We start from the raw sequence: 27459 nt of genomic DNA on the forward strand, positions 1-27459 counted from the left end.
GAGCGCGTGGAAGGACTTGGGAGACAGTGTCAGGCAATGTGAGCAGGGGGAGTGCCTCCTGCCCTGCACCTCCAGAGCCGCCTCACCCATTCCTGCTGCCCTTCCACTCAGGGTCAGGCCAACTGCAGCGCGGAGGCTCTGGCCCGGCCAGCCACAGACTACTACTTCCACTTCTACCGCCTGTGTGACTGAGCTGCCTTCCTCAAGGCAGCACCACACCAGGGCCCGGGGGTCCCTGGGCGCCCCTTCCACACTGGATGCAATGGTGTTACACTGGAGCCTGCTGCCCGCCATCTCTCTGCCGTTCACTGGCACTCCCTCAGAGAGACTGAGCCGGGCTTGGCCCTCCCCGAGACTGGTGAAACTGGAAGTCCTCACACTGGAGTTGCTGTTCCTGCTGGTCGCCCCTCACACACCATGGAGGAAGCCAGAGAGAGACCTGTGGGGCCAGGACAGGACCAATTCACATCTGTCCAGATATGGTGGGTGGAGGGCTGGCTTCAGGTGCCCTGGAGGCAAGGGGAAGCCTGTGACTGTCCAGAGCCCACCCTCCCTGCCCCTCCTTTGAGACTGGGAGCCACCCGCTTTTGGAGAGGACCTGCCCACTTTTGAGAGCAGCGGGGGGCCTGGATGAGCCCTAAGAGACTTGGCTGGACCCATGAGTCGGCAGAGGGCAGACAGCCTTCATCCTCGAAGCTGCTCCCTGGGGGTGGCTAGGTGGTGGACGTTTGGGGTTTGCCTGTTACGCTGGACTTGGACTTATAAGCTTTAAGTGTGGCCCAGGAGGTCTCTTCTTTCCGGGTAAACTTGGCTCCTAAGAGCTCCCAGGACAGCTGAAGCCAGCCCTTGGATGGGCTGGAGACTGACCATGTGCCTTACGTACACTTAGTGCCTGGCTGAACCATGGGGGCCAGTGGGCCAGGTAAGCCTTGGACCCTTGAACCTGGAGTATCTGGGGAGGGAAGGTCCCGGTGAGTCCCCAGATGGCGTTGTTGCCCCATGGCCTGGACCCCTGGAGCTTCCAGAGCTCACAGTAGTGTCAGTGACCCATCACTCCCTCTGAGCAGAGGAGCAGGAATCCCTACAGGGCAGTAGGCCGGTCTTGGCTGGTGGGTGGACGCAGACAGCTTTGGCTGTTGTTAATGAATTACTAAAATGCACTTAAACCAAGGGCAGGAGTGGAAGGATGGAGATGGAAAGCCCAGGGTGGGCCAGAGCCCTGGGGGGCATGCTTGCAGACAGGGCCCTGGCTCTGATCCGTCCCACGGAGCCTCAAGACCATCCCACTCCTGACCACCATGCCTGGCCTCTCCCTCCACACTTGTTTGCTGGTGGCCTCGTCTCCCCAAATCAGGGGCTCCCGTGCTGGGCTCGGACAGCGAAGCTGGAGGGACCCGTGCTTGGCAGGAGGCCCCATCTCTGCCACTCCTCCCAGGAGCGAAGCAGTGGGCCTGGCTTATGAAGTCTCATCACAAGTGCCAACGTTAGTGGCACGTAGTGGGTGCCTGGAGCATTGAGGCCACATCCAGGCTCACGGAAGGAGGGTGGAAATCATTCAGCCATGTCTGCAGGGTTCAGGAAGGGGGCCGGGACTGACCGTCCTTGCTGTGATACTCTGCCACTTCGTTGGGAACCAGGCCTTGCCCCTCTCCTACTTCCCATTCTCCGCTTTGAATGGGAGGCCTTGTGGTGGGGAAGCTGCATCTTGAAGCAGCCTGTGAACTGTGGGCCCCCTCTGCCGTAGATCTCAGAGCACTTCTCAGGATGGGGAAACACCAGGGGAATTTAGGGGACAGCAGGAGTACCCTGCCTCCCAGTCCGCTCCCCAACGTGGTCCCACCCCCTCAAGCTGACATAGGAATTACATGGCTCCGCACACCACGCAGGGGTGGAGCCTTACTTAGGACTACTCTGTTCTCCCTCCTCCCCCTGGGGGAACTCTCCCTCTAATGCCTTAAAACTGCCGAGACCCGCCCCTTGTAATAGGATTCTTGGGCTCCCTCAGTCAGGGTGCAAGTTCTTGGACTGCAGCCCCTCAGTCTTTAACTGGAAAGTGACCCTCCACTGCCCCCTGGAGCCCATGTGGACACAGTATAGCCCCAATCTGGTTAGCAGCTGGCTGTTTCCACGCCTGGGGAGGGGGTCCTCAGTGCAAGGATTGGGGCCAAGCTGGGGCTCCAAGCTGCTCGAGGGGGGTCAACCTTGGACCAAAGTTGCCTTAAGCCCAATAAGGTTAAAGTGCTTCAGGGAAGGCAAGTTGGCCACCTGCTGGAGGCTGACAGCAGCCTAGGTGGCACTAGTGAGCAGGGGTCTGGGCTCCATCCCCTCCCAGGGCCCAGCAGCCATCCCTCCCTCCCCCTCTCCCCTTTGGCATTTATTCCCGTAGCCACTGGGCTAATCTCCCCCAAGCTTCAAGCTGTACAGAGGGCCTCTCCATGCACAGTCCCCACCCACATTACCTCCCCTGCAAAAGCCTGCGTGTGCATAGAGCGCCCCCTCCCTCCCAGTTAACTCCCAGTTCCTGTCCCTGAGCTTTGACTCATATTTATCGCGTACCAACTCTGACTCTGGAGTGGGCAGAGGGAAGCAGCCCCGGGCCTGCTTGCCTCCTGTCCCCTGAACTGTCCTTTTCTTCTGAAGTAAATATACGTATATAAATAAATGTATAAATACTGCTTTGTATCTGAGCTTGCCTCCCCGTCTCTTCTTGAGATTGTTCTGGTGGGAGATGGAGTCGCCTGTGGGGCCGGGACCAAGTGGAAGCTCTGGGGCCGCTGAGCCAGAGGGATGCTTTGCCCTCCGTTATCCTTCTTAGCGTCATGCAGGCTGGGGAACATGACTCAGCAACTGCCTCGCCTAGCCACACCCCACAGACCTACAGCTGCCTTACTTGGGTTCAAAGTAGCCACATTAGGGAAAAGCCTTCTTGGGGACAAGCTGAGCCTCTTGAGGGTCCCCAGCCCAGAGAAGGGTGGCTACACTTAGAGGAGGGGACTGGCCTGGGGCAGACTTGCTTGGTGCGGGTTTCAGGAGAAGTTTGCTCTAGGAACAACAGACGAGGGTAGGCCTTCAACTCCAAGGACAAGACAGCCCTCCCACACCCGCCTCGCCCCTCAAAGGTAGAGGGCACGGCTTCCCAGGAGCAGGAACCGACTGAAAGGCAGAAGAGAAATGGGAAGGGGTGGGACTGGCACCCAGCACCAGCACCACCCCCACGCCGCAGAATGGGCACCAGAGGGACTGTCACACATCTGCCTTTATTGTGAGCAGCAGGTGGGACACTTCCAGCAATGGTAAAAAAATTAATTTACAAAAGCAGGGATTCAGTGAAGCCGCCTGGTTGGAACCTGAAAGAGAGGGGTATCAAAAATGAGACCAAGGACCCTCATTTGACCCACTTTTCTCACTGAACCCCTATGCTCCGGGGGCAAGGGCTGGCAGGCACACTCCTTTGAAGCTGGGCCACCAGGGCCGATTCTCAGTGACTTGTCTGACGGATTATCTGCAGCAAGGTTTTTTGGTTTTTTAAAAATCACTTAGTCAAGATTTATTTCAATGACTGAAAACACCGAGACTAACCAAGATGGTACTCCTTGCTGAAGTTCTAAGTCCCAGATCCTGACCCGCTTCTAGCCCACTCCCCAGGAGTCTCTCTAAGACAATGGTGTGACTTGCAAGATTGCAGCTGTGTAACCACGGGAAGCCTGTGCCCAAAGCCCTACGCAGGACACGCCAAAGCCCACCTGAGGCCCTGGGCAGTGTGGAGACCCCTGAATGGACAAGGTAGGTCACGCTCAGTTCAAATCCCCATTAAGGACAGGGAAAGAGGCACATGTGCCTGGCGTCCCCATCCACTCTGCTGAGTCTGTCTCCACTGCCCAAAGGGTCGTGCAGGCCTGAGGACCTGGTGGCTTCTCCAGTGTCCCACCCTGTCACAGCTCTTACCCTTGGGGGCTCACACGTAGATGCCGACCCAGAGTAGCAAGAAGAGGACTCCAAAACCCATGAAGAGCGAGGCCACCAGAGAGATGAGGAGCTCTTTGTAGATATCCCGAGTGTACTTGGTGGAGGTGACCTCATAACTGGCAGGGCGATTAAGGAGAAGAAAAGGGATGGACTGCGCAGGGCAGGGAGCCTGGCCAGTGCACCTCTGGGAGAAAGGTCTGGGCAAAGGGCCTCTGGTGCTCCGTACCACCCCTCCACCACCCATGAAGAAAATAAGACCCAGAGAGGTTACGTCACTTGCCCCAGGTCACACAGCTAATGAGTGGCAGAGCTGGGACTAGCCCTCAGATCTCCTGACACCTCAGTGCACCCCTCCTTATACCAGTTTTCAACTTCAGGTCCCCTATCCCCAACCTCCAGTGCAGCCAGGCCCTCTGTTTACTATCCTGGAAGTCTGAAGAGCAAACTGAGCTCACCCGAACTTGGAAGATATGGGCACTACCTGACCTGGGACATCCAGAGCCTTCCCTTGACTTCCATCCCTCCCCCATCCTCACGCCAGAACAAAACTGACAGGGTGCATGTGCCCCGCGTGGTTTCTCCCTCGGTTTCCCACGTCACTAATTCTGGCCCACGGGCTGCTCAGCAAAAGGATACACGAAGAACCAGGCGGTGAAGAACATGCCAATGGCCAACAGCACCACAGTCAGATGGGGGAAGACAGCCGGGTTCACTGGGCTGGTGTATCTGCTCATGGCCTCAAGCTCCTAGGGGAGGACATGAGATCAGAGCCATCGAAGAATCCCACGACTTCAACCTGGGGGGACCACGGGGTCATCAAGGAGCCTCGGGCTGCTTGTGCCTGCTAAAGGCCTGTTTCAGCCTGGGAAGTACGGAAATCCTTCAGAACCAACATCAGGTGATTCAGTGTGGGAAGGACAACAATTACATCTTACACAAAGGGGGCCCTTTGTCTTTTGCTAAGAAGGGCAGCTGAGAATCAGAGGCTGAAACACAGAAGGTGACTGATTAGCTATGCATCAGTGGTCCATAGCATCACCTGAGGCCCCCCACCGCTATGAAAAAAACGTGATGAAACGCATGAACTCTGCCTGGGAAAAGCCACATATTAAAAAAAAGTCGGCCTATAATTTTAAGAGCTTTATGGACCCATATCTGTAGACCCCAAGCTAAGAATCCCTGTTGTAATTCACGCAGCCAGGACCAGTACCCAGATCTCAACTGCTAATTCTATAGTCTTCCCGCTACACGATTATGGAATCTCAGGATCTCCACGCGGAAGACATCAGTCAAAATTCTGGCTCTAGTGAATAACATGAGCCTCAGTAAGGAGTTAGAATGATATCTGTCTCCCAGGGTTGACGTATGATTTAAGGAAGATGACAAACGTCAAAGGACCTAGCTCAGGGCCTGCCATAGAGTAAGCGCTCATCAATAGGTGTTTGTTTCCTTCCCAAAGTTATGGGAAGATTATGAGATCATGCCAGTGAAAGAGGGCTGCAAACGTCAAATTCGGTACAAATGTTAACTTCCATTGTCCACCCACCGGCCAACGCTTCTAAAACCCAGAACATAACAACTCGGGAGAAGTAAACTGACCCTATTGTTCTAAGAGACACTGCAATTCAGTTCCGTACACATTTATGCCCCCCCTGAAAACGACAGACAATCGCTGCCATTTATGGAGCCTCCGATGGCAGGCCCTGTGTTTGGCACTGGGAATACAAAGATGAATAGACATCATCCCAGGGCTGGCTGCACGTCAGACGGTGGTCACTAGGAGGCGTGGCAGATAACAAAGAGGTCCGTGACACGTGGCGAGAGGTCTGTACCGAGGCTGCGGGAGCTCCCAGGAGGGAGCGGCCAAGTGCCCCAGAGACTTGGAAGTGCTTCACCAAGAAGGTGACATTTGCCCAGGGCCTTGTAGGATGAATACGAGTTCGGCAAGGGGAAGAACTTGCCAGGTAGAGAGAGCTTGAACACAGGTAACAGAGACAAAAGCTCGAAAGTCTTAAAAATGCACCTCAAGTCCCTCACCCTTAAAAATCGCGAGATCAAAACCTCAGCCTAAAGAGGCCACGGCAGGATGCTTCCCCTCCCCGCCCCTCAGCCCAAGCCGGAGGATACAGGAGCCTCCCGCTCTCGAGAGCTCGGGCGTCTGAGGTCTCTGCGAGAGAGACGGGGCGTGGGACGGGCACCGACGGGTCCCCACAGCCCTGTCGGGAACTCCCCTCAGCCCTCTCACCATTTTGCCGGGCTCAGGGTATCCGCCGCTCTGCCACCGGAAGAACACGTCGGCGGGAGCAGGCGCCCTGTTCGGCCGGAAGAGGAAGTGCGGCCGCGCCCTTGGCATTGTGGGACTTGTAGTCCTGTGGTTTCGGGTATAGAGGGAGCTGGGGACCTACGGGGGCCTGATATGGAGTAGGGACAAGTGGTGGAGAAGGGTAGAGCAGGGTCGCTGAAAGAGTCCGTTCACCCTGGCGAGACTGTCGGCCGTGAGAGAAGCTGGCTGAGGAGATCGGGGCCTGAACTACACTTCCCAGGAGGCTGTGCACCGCGGCGGGTCACGTGACGGGAGCGCGGGCTTTGGAAGGCGGCTGAGCGAGAGGGTACCCGCCGGTCGCGCTGAGACAGGTGCTGGCTGAGGCTTGTCGTGGGGGACACCGGACCAAGCGCTCGCTGCCGAGGCCTCGCGCTCCAGAGGCCAGGTGAGACCCCACGGGAAGCGCCTCCGAGGGCGGCGGGGTCGGCTCTGCGCCGGGGGCCGTGGAGGGCCGTGTGCGGCGCGCGGAGCCGAGGCGAGGGCGCCGGGCTGCCACTTTCCCGCCGCGGGACGGTCGCGAAACCTCGAGCCTCTTTCTTCGTGTGTAGAGAGAGGATAATAGCTTCCCCTTTATAGCGACCCCTTTACAGGGTCGTTGTGTGTTTTGACTTAAGACCCTGGTTGAGAAATGTTTTTTAATCTTGACCCCTTTGCTGCCCATCTCTCTGGGATGCTGCGGGAGGATAACGGGCTGACAAGGCATTGTCCGCTCTGGACACGTGCTAGCAAAGCAGGCGGCTCGAGGCATGAGACAGGATCGAGAGGCTTCTGCGGGGGGAACGTTTGCAGAGCCCTTCGTGTATGTTCAGAGTTTCTCGTCTGTTATCTCAGTTAAGCCTGGCAGTCATTCTGCAAGACAACCGTGCTTATCATCTTATTTCCTACACGAGAAAACCAAACTTCACTACCTTAGTAATGTCCCACACTAAGTGATGTTACACCGATGGAGAATGGTGGCGCCTAAATGCAAGGCCACTGCCATTCACAAGGGAACTAAAATGCGATGGACCGTCTAGAAGGGGCTATAGGATGGCGGGAGGAGGGCACAGCTGAGCGAAAGGGTCTTATCCCAGCCTTTCTCTTGGGTTCCCAGACTGAGGGTAGGTTGGGAGCTAGAGACTGGGTGATCTTGATGCCATGCTGGTGTTTGGACTTAATTAGAAAGAGGAATGTAACAGGATCGCTTATACTTTAGAAAGAACCCTGTGAAGGAAGAGGCAGAACCATCATAAGGCCTAGTATAATATTTGTTAGTGTTGGACACGTTCCACCAGTGGGTACATGATGACTTTAAGTGGCACCCCAAAAATCCTTTTTAATAGCTATATATTTAGGTATAACCCAGGTATGACACAGATATGATTGCTTAAGATGAGTTCTCCTTTTCACCAGAGTTTTTAAAAAATGGTGTCCATTTAAAGAAAATGTTAAGGGAATGAAAGTACAAGTTTTAGTTGGAAGTTGCAAAAATTAGGAAGGTGATTCGGGCCTGCCTGAAGTTTGGGAAACACTGCCCTAGGCGATATTTGGTAAGGGGCCTGAACCACAGAAGTGCCATCCTGGGCTGAGTGACTAGAGCATGGCTAGATCAGGGCCTGGGGTGGAGTAGGAGCCGGGGAATTCATGGTTCAGACTCAGTGGTAGAGATAAAATACAAAACGAGAGTCTTAAAACTGCTGGTAACATCATGATCATGGAAGTGGTGGAAACTCTTAAGTGCTGACGGGCTTCTGAAGGGAGATTAGAGCAGTCTGTGAGAAAGCCACATTACTCCCATGCAGGTGTGTTATTTTTGCCAGTCCTCCTTCAAGCCTGCCCAATCCGTCAGGGTCCTCGAGAGAAACAGAACAAAGAGGATATAGGATATGGATATATATATATGTAAAGAGATTTATCCTAAGGAATTGGCTCAGCTGATTGTAGAGGCTGGCAAGTTTGAAAATTGAAGGGCAGGCCCGCAGGCTGGAAACTCAGGAGTTGATGGTGTAGTCTCGAGGCAGAATTTCTTCTTCAGGAAACCTCCATGTTTGTTCTCAAGACCTTTCAAGTGACTGCGTGAGGCCCACCCATATCATGGAGGATAATCTCTTTTACTTAAAATCGACTGATTATAAATGTTAACCACATTTACAAAATACCTTCACAGCAACACCTGGTTTAGTGTTTGATGAAATAATTGGGTACTGTAGCCTAGCCCAGTTGACACACAGAACTAACCCTCACAGCTGCTAAGAGGAGGTGAGCGGGAGGAATGAGCTGGGGCTGTTCAATGACTGGTGTAAAGGTGCAAAAGAGGAAGGAACGTGTTGCTCATGAATTGGCAAGAAGATAGATGCTGATGTGTTTATTTGACCTCTTTACACATTCAGCCGTGTATCATAGTTGCTCTCATATCTATCACATCTCACCTCCTTTGTTTCGCCAGTATTTGCCTGTCCTTCAGGGCCCAGTTGTACTATTATGATCCCTGGACTCCTTAAGCTGGGCCAGGCACTCTTCTCTGGACTTGCCTGGTCCTTGATGCAGACATCTGTTGTAGCTCTGATTGCAGGCTAGCCCTATTGCTGCCTTAGCCACAAAACTTTAAGCCCCTCGAGGACATCAGCAGTGTCTTATTTCCCTTAGCACCAGTTCAGTTCCTGATGCTCAGGAAGCCTTAGTATTAATTGAGTGGACTCCTTTACTAAGTGTACATTTCTTGAGAATGAGAACTTTGTCTTGTTCATCTTTTCGTCTTGTGCAGTGCTGACGTGGTGTTCTTTCTGTTGTGCTGAATTTGTTTAGCTGAAGGCATGAAGTTGGTGAGATAGTGCTAGTTATAACCCCTGGTCCTTTTGCATCCTTTAACTTCCTCCTTGTTTTACTGGCCTTTCTTTTTTAGCTGCCCCTCCTCTGTGTTGCTATGGGAATTCAAGGCCTGGCCAAACTGATTGCTGATGTGGCCCCTGGTGCCATCCGGGAGAATGACATCAAGAGCTACTTTGGCCGCAAGGTGGCCATCGATGCCTCCATGAGCATTTATCAGTTCCTGATTGCTGTTCGCCAGGGTGGGGATGTGCTGCAGAACGAGGAGGGTGAGACCACCAGCCACCTGATGGGCATGTTCTACCGCACCATCCGCATGATGGAGAATGGCATCAAGCCCGTGTACGTCTTTGACGGCAAGCCACCCCAGCTCAAGTCAGGTGAGCTGGCCAAACGCGGCGAGCGGCGGGCTGAGGCAGAGAAGCAGCTGCAACAGGCTCAGGCTGCTGGGGCTGAGGAGGAGGTGGAAAAGTTTACAAAGCGGCTGGTGAAGGTCACCAAGCAACACAACGATGAGTGCAAGCATCTACTGAGCCTCATGGGCATCCCCTACCTCGATGCACCCAGCGAGGCCGAGGCCAGCTGTGCTGCCCTGGTGAAGGCTGGCAAGGTCTACGCTGCCGCCACGGAGGACATGGATTGCCTGACCTTTGGCAGCCCTGTCCTAATGCGGCATCTGACTGCCAGCGAGGCCAAGAAGCTGCCCATCCAGGAGTTCCACCTCAGCCGGATCCTGCAGGAGCTGGGCCTGAACCAGGAGCAGTTTGTGGATCTGTGCATCCTGCTGGGCAGCGACTACTGTGAGAGCATCCGGGGCATTGGGCCCAAGCGGGCCGTGGACCTCATCCAGAAGCACAAGAGCATCGAGGAGATCGTGCGTCGGCTCGACCCCAACAAGTACCCCGTGCCGGAAAATTGGCTCCACAAGGAGGCCCAGCAGCTCTTCCTGGAGCCTGAGGTGCTGGACCCGGAGACTGTGGAGCTGAAATGGAGTGAGCCAAATGAAGAAGAGCTCGTCAAGTTCATGTGTGGCGAAAAGCAGTTCTCTGAGGAGCGAATCCGCAGTGGGGTCAAGCGGCTGAGCAAGAGCCGCCAGGGCAGCACCCAGGGCCGCCTGGATGATTTCTTCAAGGTCACTGGCTCGCTCTCCTCAGCTAAGCGCAAGGAGCCAGAACCCAAGGGATCTGCTAAGAAGAAGGCAAAGACTGGGGCAGCGGGGAAGTTCAAAAGGGGCAAATAAATGTTTCCCCTCGTTAAGCCTCCTTGACCCCAGAATATTCGCCTTGCTGTACCCTCAAGAGCTAGCGCTAAAGAAACCGCCACGGGGGCAGGGAGGGGACTGCATCGCTTCTCCAGCACTACCCTCCTCAGTAGTGCTTTTCCCTTTTTTACTTGATCTTATGGCAGGAAAGCCACCGAGGTACTTGGTTTTTCTTCTTTTTTGCTCAGGAAAGTATGTCAGGCTCAAACCACCTCTCAGGCAATTTAATGGACACTGAATCCATTGTCACTTGAAAGTGACAGCAACAAGTTTTGAAGAGGGGAGATGGGGATGAATGGTAAAGATAAATGACTGTACAGGATATCCTGGCTGGCCACCTGGTGGCTGGTGGGGAGGTGATGGTGGAACCAGACTGCGCTGGTCTCTGGTTTGGCCTTGGCTCACCCTGAAGGACAGCCATCAGGAAGACCCAGTCGTAACTGATGGGAAGAGCCATTAAGAAATGAGACAGGCCTCTGCTAGAGTCCCTGAAGTTGGCAACAAGGGTTTGATGACTGGGTATGTGTCCTGGGGTGGGCAGACACTTGAACTTGCTATGTAACTTGAGTCTTTACATTTGTATTCAGAGGCGGAAGGTGGCAAAGTTCTTATGGCCTCTCTGAGGCAATCAACTGAGTTGAGACTTTGGAATAAGATGCTGTTTTCATGTGCTGTTTTTGTTTTAAAGGTATGAGGAGAAAGAGTCAATAAAATTACAAAAGTCACCAGAATGTCATGTTCTTTGAGAACATTTGAAAACATCTTGAGTGCCCTAGGCTGCAGGTAGAATGTAATAACATGCTGGAATTGCACCCTATTAACAGGTGGTTTGAGAGTGGCCACAAGATGGCGCCGTGCCCTATAGAATGGCGGGAGCAGCTTTGGCGGTATTTCAGCCGTTTGGAGGGGGTGCCTAGTTTATCTTGCTGGGAAAGGAGTTTGAATAAATTGAATGGATTTCTGGTTTTCCGCCTACTGTGTAAGATAAAGGCACTTCTCCGAGACAGCCTTACAATTTAGATCAACTACTCCTAGCATCCAAGCATTTACTTTACCAGTTTGTAAATCGTGAATTTTACCATTCAGAAACCACTTCCTTGTTCCTTTTGTGCCATCAAATTCACGTTACTGTTTCTCATGGAGATGGAATGTTGTTGTACTTGGAAAATTTTGTAGTCTTCGTAAAACTTGGTGGGGAGCTGTCCTGTTTGAGTTTCTTAACTTTTTAGCATTTCTATCACTTACTGCCATTTGAGATTATTAACAAGGACACTTAAGTGTAAGTGGCCTGAAATTTAAGTTGGCAACATTTTGACATTAAGCAGGTAGAAGACTAAAGACCAGTGGTTTTCAAAATTTTTAATGGAGCAACCTAGTTTTCAAGTGAAATCTTGCGTGGAATCTCAGGATATAAGAGCTCCTCTAGTTGAGGCAGGAATGGGATATAGTCTCACCACAACGCCCTCATGACTAGGGGACTCAGTGGTGTAGACAGAAAGTTCTATCCCTTGCATCTGAGTTTTGTTCACTGCTCTCTCTAGCAGTTGATGACGAGTGAAACCGATTTCCCCAGATTGAATCAAGCCGATTTATTTCCGCTCTTCTTCTAAGCCTGCAGTAAGGGGTCCCAGAGGCAGTAAGACTTCTACTCAGGGGTTATCGCTTTGGTGCAGTAGCTCTAGTTATGGGATTGCACCCTCTGGTTGTCAAGCATGGAGAGTGGTTTGTTTTCCTCTGGTTTTTTGAAGTTGAGTTGCTTGGTCTTTTCTAGAAGTTTATTAACCACTGCCCACTGCAGGGAAAACCAGGTCTGCAAATTTCTGTTTAGCATGTTCTAATCTTCTTGCTCAGAGAGCTGTTCTAGTAGGATGGAGGTTAAAAGGCATTGCTTTGCAGTCCAGCTCTGAGGCACTGTGCCTGCAGAGAAAGATTTAGGCAAAAAGGAGACTTATGGGGACCACCCACTGAGATGAGAAATGAGTTACAGAGGGTGAGGGCATTGCCTCGTGATAGGAAACGATGCAGGTAAAACCTGGCTCGTGAATCTAGGCACTGTAGCATCTGAACTTACGGAGATCGTGGGAAGGGGTTGCCTTTGCTTTTCCTTTTGCCGTGGACCACCTGTGCCTTGGTGTTTTCCGGAGGGTCCTGTTGTTCCTTCCTCTGCCCAAGGGGCTTATGCAAAGGGGAATCTGTTCAGAAAGAAGTTAGAGCCACAGAGGTAGTAGCTTATAGCCAAGGCACAGGGAGTCCTGTCGACACGTGTAGAAGAGCATTGTCGATTACAAGTGCATTAATAGCCTTCATTTGGGTCAACATCAAATTTTATTTCTCAGCATTATGTCATGGGGAAGTGGTAACAAAATTGGCACACACAAAAGGAATACTGATATCCGGCCTAATTAAAGAGAATGCCTCCGGCAAAGTGGTAGGAGGATGAAAGTAACAAAGATAAACATAGATGTTGGAGTCCTAAAAAAGTGAGTTGAAATGTTAGTTCTGTCACATCTGTGACCAGAGGTGACTTGTCCTCTCTCAGCCTGTTTTCTTATCCGTCATCGTTTGGATTTGAGATCACTCGTGTTACCACTGTAACAGTCTGAGCTCTTTGTCACTGGTGTGTCCTTTTGTGGCCATGTGAGACCACATTGGTCTAGGCTAAGGAGAGAAGGCCACAGTGGTTGAGGTGCTTTGAGGACCTGAACTTTGGCTCAATAAACTTCACTGGGTTTGCTCAGATCGTGTAGCCTGGGCCCACAGCTGGACGGCTTGCCAGGCTGGTGACGCCACACCCAAACCTTAGGTAGCAGGGAGCAGGGCTGGGGAAGGATCAGCACCTATTCTGGAGTGAGGGAGCCAATGAAAGTAGAACTCTTCAATTCTCATTTTTCTGCCTATGCTGTTTTTAACCAGGTTCTGCCCAAATGGAAAAGATCCAAACTCTTCTGCAACCTGTTCTCCCCCTTCTCTTTTTTTTCCTTTTTAATCTTTTTGTCTTTGTTTTGACAAATTTCTAAGTAATCACGACAGCCTTTCCATAGGTGGTGCCCTAACCCCATCCCAGCATGCCGTACGACATTCATCTCCCTGACGGCCACTCTCTCCTAAAACTAAACGTGAACTCTTCTGGGGCTCTGCTTTTTCCTGTAGTTTGAGGTCCTCTCCACCCAGTGTCCAAAATTATCAATATGCTTAATAGATGCTGTTGAACAGGTGGATAATCCCCTCACCTGAACCGACAGGTGGGAGTGGGAGTGGGGAGGGAAGAGGGGGTGACTGCCAATGACAAGCCCTGGGAGTCAAGGCGAGACTCGTGGGGGCACATTCCTATGTTTGCTCTCTAGAGATGGGTTAAACTGTCTCTTTCAAAAACCAAGAAATTAAAAAATCCTATTTCAGTATTAGATTGATTATCCTAAATTCCTACCTGGTCCCCAACAGAGAAAGATGCCTAACAACAACAACAATGATCACAAACTTCTGTGTTTTTATCTTCCTATTTCTGGTTTAGAACTATGACTTGATTATATTTAACCCACTGTTCCTGCTCAAAAGTAATGCTATAACATAATTTAGGTTATAGAAAATTTCTTACATCCCTTACATTCTGGCTGAAACGTGTGTTTTCCTCATGCCTGGTAATTCACTATCTCCCAACTTGGTCCCATGTGTTCACTGACTGCTATTTTATTAAACTTGGATTACAGGTAGGGAAGCGAAGGGGAACCACTGAAAGCCCCATTTGTTTTTGGGGAGAAGACTAAATTGCCCCATCTGCTCTCTTGTTTATGGAGCAAGAAGTGGATTCCCCATTCTGGGAATGTTCTCTTCCTTGGGGGGTGGTTAGAAGAGATGAATCAAAAGCTGAAGGGATTTTTAATGGCCAGCAACTCTCTGGTAGCTGTTTTGGCAAGACCTAAGACCTAAGGCTCCCTCAGTACCCTGGATGGAACATGGGGCCAAAATCAGTAGTGCTGGCATCCTTTAGGGCCAGATGTCTCCAATAACCACAGTCCTAGCCATTGCCTTGCCTGCTTCTAAAAGTGGAAAAATTGCTTCTCCGGGAGCCTGAGGCAGCCACAGGTGACATCTAGTCGTAGAGTGAGCTGAGCTCCCAGGCACTGGCTTGTGCAAGGCCTCAGAACTCTAAGCACTCGTGCTTCCTTTCTAAATCTTACTCAAAAGGCTCAGCTGCCCTGTCTCCGCTCCGGCCTGTGAACCTCTGAGATTTGCAAACACGGGCGGAGAAGGCACTGAGAAGTGGACCGGTGACATGAGTTTACTCCTTCCCTGGGTGGAATTTTGCTGCTAAACTTCCTCGTGATTTCTGGGCTCAGTGGGTCCTGCCTATTCTTCTAATACTCTCCTGACTTCCTCTTTGCTCACCAACCTACTGCATCTGCCAAACTAGAAAAAGGAAACAACAAAACTCTCACATCCCTGTCCCAACAGCTACCTCCCTCCTTCCAGGGGGCCTGCCTGTTCCCCCACCCCTCTGAGACTTAGATCTGTGCCTGGAGAAGAAAGGGGAGGGGTTTGAGTCAGAGCCTTTATCTCCTCAAACCCACCCCCTCTGGATATTAGAATTGTAGTGGCATTGTCCCTCAAGCTCCCCTCTGCTTTGGCTCCAGACGCTCCTCTTCCAGATGGGGGCCTGCTGTTATTGCTGAAGATAGGCATCTAGCCAGAGCTGCCCGGACTCCTTCAGTGAGCTGTTGGGGCAAAATGGGAGCAGGCAGTGAGGGAGACAGGGCGGAGCCAAGTGAGAAGCCAAACTCCCCACCAGAAGTACAGTAGTGAGACTAACAGGCATGGAGGCCGCCTTCCACGTGAACGCTCTCCTCCCCTTCGCTTCTGAGAAGGCTTGAGCCTTGGCCCTGAGAGCCAAGGCCTGAGCTGGCCACAGGACCAACAGCACGCCCTGCCTTTGCCTCGGTGACCTCCATTTCAGATGGCCGGGGAAACCTTCCTGTGACTCCCACCCGACACTTCCCCACCAACCCCACTGCCCCACCCCGCAGCCATCCTCCAGGCTCAGGTACTCACTAGACGATGTCGGCAAAGGCTGAGAGCAGGGGCTTGGACTGGTACTGGATGCCATGCTTGGCGCACAGGGACTGCACCAGGGGAGCCACTTTGTGGTAGTTGTGTCGAGGCATCGTGGGGAAAAGACTTGAGGGAGGAGAGGGCATGGTCAGTGGCTCCAATTCTTTGTTCCCCTGCACACATGGACCCTCCCCAGGACCCGGTGCCTAGGTCTCCCCACTTACTGGTGCTCAATCTGGAAGTTGAGATGTCCACTGAACCAGTCATTGAAGGCAGACTTGTGCACATTGCATGTTGCCTGGAGCTGGAAGGAAAAGAACAGGGGAGAGCATGGTTCTGGGTACCAGATGGAAAGGCCAGGCCAGCCTTCTCCAGGTAAATGTGGCTGGGGTGGGGTGTGGGACTGTCCCTGGGCACTCCCTTCTCCACATGATGGCAGGGGAGAAGCTTCAAGCTAATGAGGCAATGCTGTTGGGGACTTTGTTGTTACACCATAGCACCCCCTACACCCTGCGTCTCTGCCCACCCAGCCTTTGCGTTAGTTATGCGCAGGTCTTCCAAGTGACCGTCCCTTACCTGGGTGGAGAACCAGTCCTTGTTCTGGTCATGATCAATGTGCATGGGGATATGGTTCATCTGTGTCACCCACACAAACCAGTTGCTTTCCAGGAACCTGGTGGACACGGCGCACAGACAAAAACAAGTTCTTACTCTCCTTCAGACCGCTGCTCCAGCCAAGCCACCTTCCCGAGCCAAACCTGAAAACCCCTGCCACCTGAAGCCCCAGCACAGCCCCCAGACCGGACTGGTTACTCCCAAACATCTGCTTTTCTTTGCCAGTCCCTACTCCCCCATCACATACTACCTGACCATGAAGAAAAGGCCCAGGAAGCCTTTCAGTCCCAACAATGGCACATAAGTGAGGACGATGCGAACGTAGAAGGTGACCATCCAGGCCAAGTCCTGCCGTGAGAGGCAGAGAGCATTAGGACTGGCACAGAGCACCTCTGCTTCTTCCTCTCACTTCACCTGTTTCTTTGCATGATGCAGCCATTCTCCCGGGCCCCACACTGGCACACTCAGTCACTGTCAGCTTCTCTCCGTTGCCCAATCCTGCAGTATCTAGTGCCGCTGCTCCTTCCGTCCATTCCCAGTGGCACCTACCAGCCCTCCTTGTCTATTTCTTTCTCAGGTACCAAGGCCTCCAGCTCCTCCCAACCCATCTAAATCCTTCATCCCTTCATCATGCTGCCAAGTGAATCTTCTAGGACCGTGGCTCAGTCTGTGCCAGTGCACTGATCAAATCTCCAGTCACTTTCTGCACCATGCTCCTCCCCTGACACTTGAGTCCTCTCCATGTCCAGGGGCTAAACTCGCCCCTCACTTCCCAGCTTCTCTGCTCAGAGTCCATCCGCCCCTACCCCACCTCTGCCTGTCCTCCAAGGCCAGCCTGCTTTTCTGATGCCTCATCCAGCCAGATGTCGTCAGGCCCCTTTTGGAATCCCAGAAGCTTCTGCTTGTACCTCTTCTCCGGTGTCAACCACATCCTGCTCCATCAGAAGTTTCCCAAGACTAAGTGCCATCTCTTACTCATCTTCCCCATTCCCCAGCCCGGCCCCTGGCTTTGTTCCCAGCACAAGAACCTCAGGAGATTCTGGCTGAATGTAATAGGGCATTGGGAGTCAGGCTGCCTAAGTCCAAATCATCCCACCTAGAGGTAAGGAAGGTCTGTACTAGTTCTCTTACTTTCCTCTCAATTAGGCCTGGAGTGAATCTCAGTAGGATTTCCCTTGGAGACCCCTTTCCCCTCCCTCAGGGTCCTAGAGACAAAGGATGTGGGACTCTTGGGCTGTGCATACTCACCACCCACTTCTTCCGCTGGATAACAAAATAGAAAATATACCACTGGAAATAGAGAGGCAGCAAGGCTGGGGGCCCAACTAGGGAGGAAATGGAGACAGGGAGGAGGTGTGAGCAGCATGAGGGTCACAAAGGGCCTCTGGCATGGGGCTGCCCCTTGCCGTCTCCTCCCGTTGCCCCTTGGCACCACAATCCAGTGGAACCCACAGGCACTGAAGGCGGGCATGAATGCAAGTGTGAAGAAGACACAATCTCCCAAGAGGACGCTGGCAGGGTGCAGGGTGGGAGTGGCTTTCTTTTCCAGTGGAAGAGGGCCACTAGGGAAACTGCCTCCACACATGGAACCTGCTCTGCTCCCATGACTTGAAAGGGCCCTGGCTAATACTCTCGCAGCTGCCCTGGCCACTGCCCTGCTTCTGCCAGGGGCCTTACTACTGGCCCTATGCCTGTCCTTGCAGCCATCTGCCCCATGTTCTTGGCTGCTCCACCATGTAGGTGAAGGGACAGGAGCAGGAAAACGTGTGTTGGGGTAGGGGGGATGACCTTGTGATCCTTCACAGGCTGAAAGCTCACTTTCTTGGACCAAGGACATGAGTTTGTGCCACCCAACCTGAAGTCCTAGAGCTGTGGGCAGTGGTGGAGGGACTTCGCTTAAAACTGGGAGTTGATGGGGCTGGCCCCTTGGCAGAGTGGTTAAGTTCTGCGCTCCGCTTTGGCGGCACAGGGTTTCGCTGGGCGCCGACATGGCACCGCTCATCAGGCCATACTGGGTTGGTGTCCCACATAGCACAACCAGAGGCACTCACAACTAGAATATACAACTATGTACTGGGGGGGCTTTGGGGAGAAGAAGAAAATAAAACAGATGTTAGCTCAGGTACCAGTCTTAAAAACAAACAGACAAAAAACACCCAAAAAACCCCCTGGGAGTTGAAGAAGTGGATCCCGTCCTCTGTGCTGTCCCATTTCCTTTTCTGTGTCCCTTCTCTGCAGGGCCCTCCCTGATGCTGCTTATAAGCCCCTGCATTACAGTGCCCGCCCATGGCTCCTCTATCCTGATGTGCCATGGATTCTAACATTCTTTCTCCCAGACTTTTCTGCTCCACCCTCTGCCCCATCCCCCTTTCTCTAGTAGGGATGGTTGGTAATAGGCAGTTAGGATAAATTCTTTTGAACTAAAATAGGATCATTGAAATCAACCCCTCCTTTCCTTTAAAAATTTGAATTTTTAAAGGAGTTTTTAAACTCAAATTTTAGGCATTACAGTTTTTTAAAGCAAGGACTATATAGCAGTCTTCAGAGAGCTTAAGCCAACCACAGAAATCTCCTCTCCTCAGCTCCAACCATTCCCCAACTCCCTCTTTGGATCCAGTCCTCCCATAGCTGTGTCCACCTTTGTCCCCCTGGGGGTTGGACTGTGCCCTGCTGGGTCACACTGGCACAGCTCTCTGTTAGACAAGGGTTAAGGTGAGGTTTACGGTTTAATTGGGATGGCCCCACCTGACCACGCAGTTCTCTTGTGGTAGCCGGGGTGGGACTAGAGGAACTAGTTTGCCTGTAACACAGATGACCTTAGACTAAATTTTAGCCTAACTGTTGACGTGGCTCAGCTGATATGGTAGGTTGTGGATGGGGTCCTTTCTCCAGCCTTTACTTAAAATACCCTAATGGCTTGGGGAGTCACTTCGTCCTCACACCCCCTCAGCACCCTGGCCCAGGCATCCCCCTGTGTGGATGAGGACACTCACTCAGGAAGAAGTATTTGTGCTGGTGGTTGTATGGCATGTACTTCTTCTTCTGTTTCCCAAGCTGTGGAAAAAAGCAGACACAAATCAGCACCCGCAGACCAGCCACCTGTTCTGCTCCCCATGACCTTGGCTTTTCCCTGCTTGGGAGGTTAGGCCTACTCCAGGGCCTGTCAGCTTGGGGGTGCTATTGGAAGGCTCCAGCTGGCCCAGCCTTCCTTCTAGCACCTGATGCATGAAGCCCCCGGCTGTGATCTGCCACGTGCACCACATCATGGCATGCCGCTCAATGCCTGGGCCCACATGAGGCACGTGCACAGGTCTGCAGGTCCTCAGGACTCCTCATGTTCCTCCAAAGACACCTTCATCCTAAGGTTTCCCGGCCCCTCCACCTTCTCCCCTTCCTTTCTCCCATCTGGTACTTTTTTGACCTCAGAGTCTCCATGGACAACAGTTTTACCCCTACACAGGTCAATATTCCCTGTACCTCCAGCCCTGATCTTCTCTATCAAACTCTTTTGGTCATTTATTTGAACATTTATTGAGCACCTACTGTGTGCCAGGCACTGTTCTAGGTTCTGAGAGTACAGAGGTAAACAATAGAAATTTCCTACCCTCATGGAGCTTATAATCTGAGGAGAGGATGCTCATTTTGTAAACAGAAACTCTGTAAACAGAGCTCAAGGTAATTACAGATTAAAAGGAAAATATAACAGAAAGTGAGGGAGGCAGTGTTTTGACTAGAGTGGTCAGATATGGCCTCTCTGAGGTGCTGACAGCTGAACTGAGACCCAAATAATGAGAAGCAGCCAGTAATGCAAAAATTCAGGGGAGAGCATTGAAAGCAGAGGGAAGAGCCAGTACAAAGGCCTGGGATGTTCAGGTGACAGAAAGAAGGCCAGAGTGGCTGGGAATAGTAAGCAACAGGGGAGAATGGTTGATAAGGCCAGAAAATTAGGGATGGCCAAATCATGTTGACCTTAGAAAGCCGTGCTAAGGCCACGGTAAGGAGTCTGGGTTTTATTCCACTGGGGAGGGGAAGCCACTGGAGGGCTTTCAGTGGGTGCAGCATTATCTGCTTTGTGCTTTCAAAGACTCATTCTGGCTGGAGGTGGAGGAATGAACTATACAGGGCAGGTGTAGTGGCAGGGACACCAGTGAGGAGGCTGGAACAGTAATCCAGCCCTGAAATGGACCAGGCCTGGGGATGGTAAGCAGTGGAGATGGAGAAAGTTGATGGACTTGGGATACATTCTGGAGGCAGTATTAAAAGGCTTGCGGGATGTGGGGGTGAAGTTCCTCCCATCCTAAGCACCATTAACTCAGAGCGAAACCCGGAAGAGGAGCATCTGTCTTGTGTGGTAGGGTGGGCGGGCAGAACTCTGGCCTCCTATTTTGGAACTGTTATGGAGGGGAGCCCCGTACACTGCTGTCTCCTTGAATGGCAATCAAATGCCATTATGATCCTAATAACTGCCCTGTTGTGTTTTGACTCTCGGAGGCCAGAAAGGTTGTGTTTAGGGTGAAGTGTCACCTGCATTTTGTTTTTCTCCAGGAGAGTTGGGAGGCACTGAAGTGGATGCCACTGGGTCAGCATGGGCATCAATGCCCATTTAAACTGTACCCAGAAGGGCTGAACCAAGCGCCAAGCAGCCTGTAGGCCAGGCATTTACTAACAGGCAGCCTACCCTCAGCCTCATAACTAGGCAAAAAAAGAGAGGCTATTTTGGTCCCAGATCATTCTCTATTTTTTAGTGTCTGCAGACAGGGATTTCCTGAAAACCCTAGTACCAAGAAGCAATCTAGGCAGTGGTGTGAGAAGGTGCTCTTCTACTTAGACTCCCACCTTTTTTAACCCTCTATAGTGACAACAGAAGTGCCACCAAGAGCCCCATGCTTTGCCCAATAAATAACCCACACTGCCCTTGAAGCAGCCACCGGAGCCAGGCAGGACCAGGGCTGGTTCATCATCTGCACAATGTTGACCTAAGACAGTGGTGGACGTGTAGCAAACCAAGAAAATCCCTGCCTAGGAGGTGGGAAAATAGGGCATTATGCACAGGTAGGGCATGAGCCTCAAGCTAGGGGCTCCTGGTGCCAGGACAGCCAGTGCTCCCAAAGCCTTTCCAGAGTTCTTCTCACGGCCAGAGGGGACAGGAGAGCCAGGCTACCCTGAACGCCTGCCTGGAACTGAAACGTGTTCAACGACAGTTTAATTCTTGGCAGAAGGTAGGGGCGAGGAACCTGGCAGAACTCTGACTGCAGCCTAGAGCCCTGGGATGAAGGCTTTTAAATTAGCTCTTCGGAGAACTCCGCTGGCCATTCAGTCTCCTACTGTCTTATGCTCACCAAGGGCAGACCAGATCTCCACTCCTAGGCCTTCTTCCTTTCGCAGCTGCATTACGATTTTTGCTCACAATCTCAGATGACAACTCAAACCCAATGCTGACCACCCAGGAAGTCAGACTGGGATCAGATGGGTGGGAAGAATTACTCAGTGAATGAATGTTCTAGGCACTGGGCATCAAAGAAGAGTAAGACAGTCCAGCCCTTGATGGGGAAGACTGTGACACAGTAGGATATCAAAGTGTAAGAGAGGAATACAGACTGCAGGGGCGTTGACTGCCTGGGGTAGGGGTGTCAAAAAAGCAGCCCCCAAGGAGGGCCATCCATCACCTTTAAGGAGGAGCAGGGCTTGGCACAGTAACCTCCTGATCATCCTTTGGATCCTTAGCAGCATGTGGTACCTTTATGTGATAACTATTTGCTGACTTGAGGCCTGTCAATTGCCTCTTGCCTCCCACAACTTCCAAACAGCCAGCCGGCCGGCCCAGCCCCCCATGTCTTACTCTGACAGCAATGTATTTTCCCCAAAGCCCTCTGTGCTGGCTGGTTCCCATTCTCCAAGACTTTGTCACTGATGTCTCCACTCACCTCCACAGAGAGGATCTTCCCCAAGGCAAAGAAGAAGGGGTGCATGTTGATGTCTGGGTCTTTGCGGAAGCAGTTGGGCTTGGCGTGATGCTGGAAGTGCAGGTGGTTCCACCAACTGGCAGGGGCCCCCTACAGAAAAGTGGGGACATGAGTATGAAAGTATGAGTATGACCATAAGTATGAAAGCCTAGTGCTTCCCCTCCCCACAGGCAGCCCTTCATTGACTGGAGTTTCAGAGAGTCCCTCCCCATCCCAGTGACCTTCAGTTGGCCAATCACAAAATGATGTAGCAGGTGGTTCCACGTAGAGGTGCTGAAGACGGACAGGTGTCCAAAGTCATGCTGCAGCCAGCCAGCCTGGGCCTGGGAGAGAACAGTGAGCGCTGAGAGCACCCACCTAGGCCCGTGATGGCCGCAGCACCCTAACTGAGCACATCAGGAGAGGAGTCAGGACGCCTGGCTCCTAACTTTGGCTCTGCCACTAACTCACATGAGAGTTCCTGTCCCTGTTCTTCAGTTCCCCAGCTCTGGAGCTCTGATTTATGATGTCTACAGAACTGAACATCCAGACTACAGAAAAGGACAGCGAGGGACAAACTCAGACAGCTGGGCAAATGGATTCTGACAGCCAAGTATTAGGGCCCAAGCATATTAACATGTTGGGCAGTGTTGTGGTGGGGAGGAAGCCCTGCTTTGCCGAGAAACCAGAATCTTGGCTCTAGGCAGATTTGGGCTGTGACAGAACCTAAACAGAGTTTCACAGGAGAAACTCCGCAGGAAGAAGGGAACCCTTGGAGGAGAGCTGGAGAGGCAGTGAGAAATACAGATGCGCGTGTGGCTCACGAGCAGGTGAAAGCCACAGACAATGGAATGTGTGTTCTCTCTCTGCACTAACTCTCCCCCAAGTCCTCGGCTCTGTCCCGGTCAGAAAGCGGGGCTCCTGGGCTTCCTCAGGGGGACAAAGCGCTTTCCCCAGGGATGCTGAGCACGGCTGTGCTCTTGACAAGCTAAGGGCTCTCACCTGAACTGTGCTGAGCAGCACTGCACAGAGGAGGAAGGGCACGAAGGATGTCCCAAAGACCCAAAGAGTGAGCCAGGCAGCCACATCCAGCAGCAGGATGTGCAGTAGGTACAGCAGGAAGAAGACGTGGTTGGGCTTCATGAGCCCCATCTGCTCCACTGTGGCCCGTAGTTCCCGGAACTCATCGGTCAGCTCTTTCTGCGCAGCAGAGTGGAGAGAGTGGGGCTGTTACTCTTCCTGGCTGAACCCAGCACTGCTGGAGACAAGGGCCCTGTTAGGCTCAGACCTCCCACCCAGGTAGCCCTGGGAAGTCCACCGTCCTAGGTAAAGACACCACCACACTGAGGAAGGATGACAGGAGGAGGTGCAATGGCATCACACCTAAGAGCAGGTGGTCTTTGGAGTTAACAGACCTGATTCAAGTCCCTGCTCTGCCGTTTACTAATGGCCTGATCCTTGGCCATGCTGCTTAACCTCTCTGAGCCTTGGTTTTCCCATCTGTAAATGTGTGAGGATTACAGGAGGTTATGCCTGGCACAGAGTATGTGCTCAGTGGACAGGTCTCACGATGATGATGGCAGTGGTGGTGGGGGCAGCCTTGTGAGAACCTTAGCTTCCAAAGCCCTGCTCCCGTGGGCCTGTGACCCAGTGACTGTGCGGGAGAAACAGGGACCTCAAGACTCCCAAGAACTACTGACTGGTCACCTGTGATCCTATCCAGGCCTGCCTTCTACCCCGTGCCCCTCAACAACCACAGGCTCTCCAAACAGCAAACCGGCTCTCACGTTCTTAGTGGGCTCAAAGCTGGGCTGCTCAGGAGACAGTTCTCCAATCAGGAGAGAGTTCATATACTTCCTCACAAGGCTCTTGTTGATGTGGAATGCCACAAAAGGATCCTGCAAGGATGGGGAGAAGGCAGAACAGTGAGGAAACCAGCCCACCCGCCCCTGGCCTCCTGGAGGGCTCACACCAAAGGCCATCCTCCTGATCCAGCAAGGAGGCTGTCCCCAAGTTCAAAGAGACACTACCTGTCTCCAGCCAACTGCCCTTCGAGGGTGCTCAGACCTTTCCCAGGTGTCCACAGCTCAGGGTGACCCAGCCTCCGTGTTCTAGTAACAAGGGCACCACACTAAGGAATAGGAAGCACGGGTTGGGGGGACCACAGAAAGACCTGCCTGGGCTGGCCTTTCCTTTGGGCGTCTCTAGGTACAGCTTTTGCGCTTGAGTTTAGTTATAGGTGAGAAACAACCAGAAGGGATGGGTGCGGCTATGAGAATTCTCTTTCCGTGGGACTTTTAACAAGGCCCTCTCTGAGCCAGCGTTCTCCATAACGTGTGATGAGGGAGACTCCTTATGTCCGAAGCGGGGAACTTCTGCGTTTTTCCCCCTCTCTGCGGCTATCGAGGTGTGGATCCCTGTTTTCCCTAGCGCTCTGACCACTCCCTGCCCCCAGGGAGGCTAATTCTGACTATGCGAGGTGGGGTCCTCTCTGTAGGTCAGGCAGCCCCAGACCTTGCTGGGAACCGGCACTCGAGGCGGGATCGAGGGCGGAGCCGGCGGCCGGTGGCACCACACATCCGGACCAATCGCGCTCTCCGCCTCGGCAGCCCCGGCCCCCGCCCCAAATCACACTGCAGGAAGCCCCGTCGTCGGAGCCTGCTCCGTCTGCGCTTGCGCCGCTCTACGCCTTCGCCTGCGGCCGCAGTCTAAACGCCCCACTGGTCACTTGGGGTGACCAGCGTAGACTTTGGCCTCCAGCCCCAGGCCGGCCACGTCAGAGTGAGGGGCAGGCCCTCATCCGGAAGCGTCTATGCCCCTTTGCGACATAACGGGAACTCCGAGGCGCGCTCCGGGATGGCAAGGACGGAGGATGGGGACATCAGAAGGGGTTAGACCACTGGCGCGGGATGAAAGAAGGATGTAGGGGGAGGGGACGCGGCGAAGCGAAGGCTCCAACCTTTGGGTCCCAAGGGGTGATCCCTGACTCTCCAACCCAGCAGGGAGGCGCCAGGTGCCTTAGCTCTGAGAACAGGTTGTCTAGAAAGGGAAGCAGCAAGACGGGGACTGGGGCGCGCGCTGACCTCGCGGTGAGGCCCGAGGGACGAGGGACGCGACCCTGCACTGGGCTTACTGCCCAGGAGTGCAAACAAATGTCTGCTGCGGCGAATAGCTGGGGACCCCGCTGGCTTGCGGCTGAGTGACTTCCCCACAGGATTCGAGGACCGCTCCGCGGGTCCTCGCTAAGTGTTTGCGGATGCAGGCCGCCCACCTTTAGCATGGCGCTCGCATTCCCCTCTGCACCAGCAGCCCCTAGCCCTCTCCGGCCCGTGCGGCCGCTTCCCCACCCTCCCGTCTTCACGCTGTGCGGGGGTTCCCAAGGCAGCGGGCACAGGTGGCTCCCGCCTCAGCCCTATCCCCGAGAGTGGCTCCCTCTCCCGCTCCCGCTCTCGAGTGTAGCCCAGCACACTCAGTAAAGACGCGGCTTGCGCTCCCCTCCCAGCCACCGAGACAGGTCAAGACTCCCTCTCCCTGCCACCGACCCCTTCTCCCTCGGCCTCGGCAGCACCGCCATCCCAGGCGCCCTGCATCCTCGCTGTCTTCTCCGCTAGCCCTGCTCTGGGGCCTGCCCACGCTGGAGACGGCGAACTCAGGGCCACAGACGGAATGCATGCACGGGCGGCGCAACCCTTTGTTTGTGTGTGCACGTTGCAGGCCTCCATCCCATGCCCCAGGCTCCAATTTTCATAGCCTCTCTCCTGCCCCTCCGTGCCGGCAGCACACCCAGTCACCGGGCAACAGGTATGCTCCGGCGCCACCGGCTTTTCCCCGAATTAGTTGGTGTTTGGCCGTGGGTGCCCAGCTTCCGGTCTCGCGCACTGAGCCTCTGGCTCTAGCCGCCCGGCGCGGCCTCGTCCCCCGTCCCACTCTGGCAGCACTCACCGTTGCATCCTGCCCGGCGTAGTGGCTGATGACCCGGGAGCCTCCGGGGTGCCGGCGCGTGAACTCGCTGATGTTGTACACCTTCCGGTCGATGACCAGCCACTGCTCCTTCCCGCGGCCGGAGCGCTGCGCCACCTCGTCCCAAGTGAAGTAGCGTGGGGTCGGCCCCTGGGCCGGGGTCTCGGGGGCCATCGGGGCCCGGCGACTCTGAGCGCCGGCCGGGCAGGGCTGTCGCGCGCGCGCTCGGGGCTCGCGGGGTGTAGCGCGCGTCCGCAGCCCGCCGCCCGCGCGCGGGGTTTTCAGCCCTCCCGGCGCGGCCCTCCGAGCCCCTCTGCGCGCTCTCCCATTGGTCGAGCCCGCGGCGGGGGCAGCGAGACCCTGCCTCCCAGCGTGGCCTGGGGCCCGCGGCTGGGGGCGGGCGCCGAGGGGCGCCCCCTCGCGGGCTCCTGGGAGGAGTTGCCGCTCGATCCCGCTTCCCGACCTGCGGCGTTTCCTCCCAGGCGAGGATAACGGTTCCTGGGGAGGCTCCCGGGTGCGCCGGCCTGGCTCGGGGGGCGGCTGCCGCGAGTGCGCGGGTGGCCACAGGGTTTTGGGGTAGGAGTTGGCTCGGCCAGGGACGGGGGGCGTCGGCCGAGCCGAGGGAGTAGGTGGATGGAGGGCCCGGCGGCGAGGGAGGCCTGCCAGGCTGGCAGGAGTAGGGTTGGGGAGGGGGGAAGGGGCTGTCCTGGCAGCCGATGTCGTCCTGGCGCGGAGGCTGCCCTAGGGGGCTGGTCTTTAGGCTGTGGACATCCTCGCCAGTCTCCGGACGCTCGCCCTCCAGGTGGATCCAGCATCCACCTGATAAACTCACACCCTGGGCGCGCCGCTCCACCCGTTGAGCTGCCTGAAGTAACAGGCTGAGAACCCTTGGCGGCTGTCTTGTGAACAGCATCATTACGGTTTATTGAGTTGGGGGGCGGGGAGTCTTCATGCTTTACTTTGCTCAATGTAGCATTAAAAATGCCCCACAATTTTTGTAGCCCTTTTTGCCTTTTTGGTTTGTTTGTTTTCATTTATGTTCTCTTTTTAAATCAACTGGGATTCTTAAATAAAAGGCAGTGGCCCGCGTCTCCTGACCTCTAGGAGGCCTTGGGTGAAGAGCCTGCGTCTCAAGCTGAGGTGTCTCTTCTCCAACCTGGAGGCAACTGGGAGCTGCAGCAGGCTTAAGCAGAGAGATTTGGGGCTCAGATCCCCGGGTTTTAGGAAGGAATGGGAAAGCACCCAAAGGTTGGGGGCGCCAGTCAAGAAGCTGTTGCCGGATGAAGAGACCCAGAGTTTATGTGCTGAGTTTTCATTTATTTATTCCACAAAAACTTTATAAAGCACTTACTATGTGCCGGGCACTGTTCTTAGTGTTTTGCAAACGTTAACTCATTTAATTCTCATAACAACCCTATGAGGAAGGAACTATTGTTAACCTCCGTTACAGATGGAGAAACTGAGCCACTCAGAAGTATTTTGTCACAGTGGGTTTGTGGCAGAGCGGAGATTTGAACCCACCTGTGCTCCTTATGCCTGGG

At 53.8% G+C, this 27459-nt stretch overlaps 4 protein-coding genes across 24 annotated transcripts in view; 2 read left to right on the forward strand and 2 right to left on the reverse strand.

The window, feature by feature from the left end:
• MYRF (myelin regulatory factor) overlaps positions 1 to 2687 on the forward strand; it is a 34077-nt gene extending 31390 nt beyond the window's left edge. For all 19 annotated transcript variants that reach the window (XM_023654180.2, XM_023654181.2, XM_023654182.2 and 16 more), the window contains one exon: positions 112 to 2687. In XM_023654180.2, coding sequence (XP_023509948.1) covers positions 112 to 192 — 81 coding nt within the window. In that variant the 3' untranslated portion in view covers positions 193 to 2687. The remainder of the gene's footprint in view (positions 1 to 111) is intronic.
• Positions 2688 to 3238: 551 nt separating this feature from the next.
• Positions 3239 to 6338, reverse strand: TMEM258 (transmembrane protein 258). Its single transcript, XM_001494112.6, has 4 exons — positions 6212 to 6338; positions 4603 to 4712; positions 3946 to 4082; positions 3239 to 3347 (listed from the first exon to the last, which is right to left on the reverse strand). Exons 1-3 carry the CDS (start codon positions 6317 to 6319, stop codon positions 3956 to 3958), a joined length of 345 nt encoding a protein of 114 aa, XP_001494162.3. The 5' UTR covers positions 6320 to 6338; the 3' UTR covers positions 3239 to 3347; positions 3946 to 3955.
• Position 6339: 1 nt separating this feature from the next.
• Positions 6340 to 11080, forward strand: FEN1 (flap structure-specific endonuclease 1). Of its 2 annotated transcripts, XM_005598189.4 has the most exons (2): positions 6340 to 6674; positions 9171 to 11080. In XM_005598189.4, the coding sequence occupies exon 2, from the start codon at positions 9192 to 9194 to the stop codon at positions 10332 to 10334; it is 1143 nt and encodes a 380-aa protein (XP_005598246.1). In that variant the 5' UTR covers positions 6340 to 6674; positions 9171 to 9191; the 3' UTR covers positions 10335 to 11080.
• Positions 11081 to 12661: 1581 nt separating this feature from the next.
• FADS1 (fatty acid desaturase 1) lies at positions 12662 to 26318 on the reverse strand. Of its 2 annotated transcripts, XM_023654187.2 has the most exons (12): positions 25901 to 26318; positions 23746 to 23856; positions 22961 to 23158; positions 22201 to 22302; positions 21941 to 22069; positions 19010 to 19070; positions 17265 to 17341; positions 16267 to 16364; positions 15978 to 16074; positions 15626 to 15705; positions 15402 to 15527; positions 12662 to 15067 (listed from the first exon to the last, which is right to left on the reverse strand). In XM_023654187.2, the coding sequence occupies exons 1-12, from the start codon at positions 26090 to 26092 to the stop codon at positions 15016 to 15018; spliced, it is 1323 nt and encodes a 440-aa protein (XP_023509955.1). In that variant the 5' UTR covers positions 26093 to 26318; the 3' UTR covers positions 12662 to 15015. The 2 variants fall into 2 exon arrangements, with proteins under 2 accessions (XP_023509955.1, XP_023509956.1); XM_023654188.2 differs by lacking the exon at positions 22201 to 22302 and having other exon boundaries at positions 25901 to 26254.
• Positions 26319 to 27459: the final 1141 nt, after the last annotated feature.

This window comes from Equus caballus, chromosome 12, assembly GCF_041296265.1.
Source record: "Equus caballus isolate H_3958 breed thoroughbred chromosome 12, TB-T2T, whole genome shotgun sequence".
Classification (NCBI taxonomy): Eukaryota; Metazoa; Chordata; class Mammalia; order Perissodactyla; family Equidae; genus Equus; species Equus caballus.

Bases quoted from the DNA above. Each gene is read 5' to 3' on its own strand.
- TMEM258 (XM_001494112.6), bottom strand. From the start codon at position 6,319: ATGCCAAGGGCGCGGCCGCACTTCCTCTTCCGGCCGAACAGGGCGCCT. The intron at 4,713-6,211 runs GTGAGAGGGCTG...GTCCTCCCCTAG, and splicing joins ACCCTGAGCCCGGCAAAATG to GAGCTTGAGGCCATGAGCAG. The intron at 4,083-4,602 runs GTATCCTTTTGC...TCGCCCTGCCAG, and splicing joins TTCACCGCCTGGTTCTTCGT to TTATGAGGTCACCTCCACCA.
- FADS1 (XM_023654187.2), bottom strand. From the start codon at position 26,092: ATGGCCCCCGAGACCCCGGCCCAGGGGCCGACCCCACGCTACTTCACT. The intron at 16,075-16,266 runs GTAGTATGTGAT...CGTGTCCACCAG, and splicing joins GGCCTTTTCTTCATGGTCAG to GTTCCTGGAAAGCAACTGGT. The intron at 15,068-15,401 runs GTGAGTACCTGA...TTGCCCCAACAG, and splicing joins GCCTTTGCCGACATCGTCTA to CTCACTGAAGGAGTCCGGGC.
- FEN1 (XM_005598189.4), top strand. From the start codon at position 9,192: ATGGGAATTCAAGGCCTGGCCAAACTGATTGCTGATGTGGCCCCTGGT.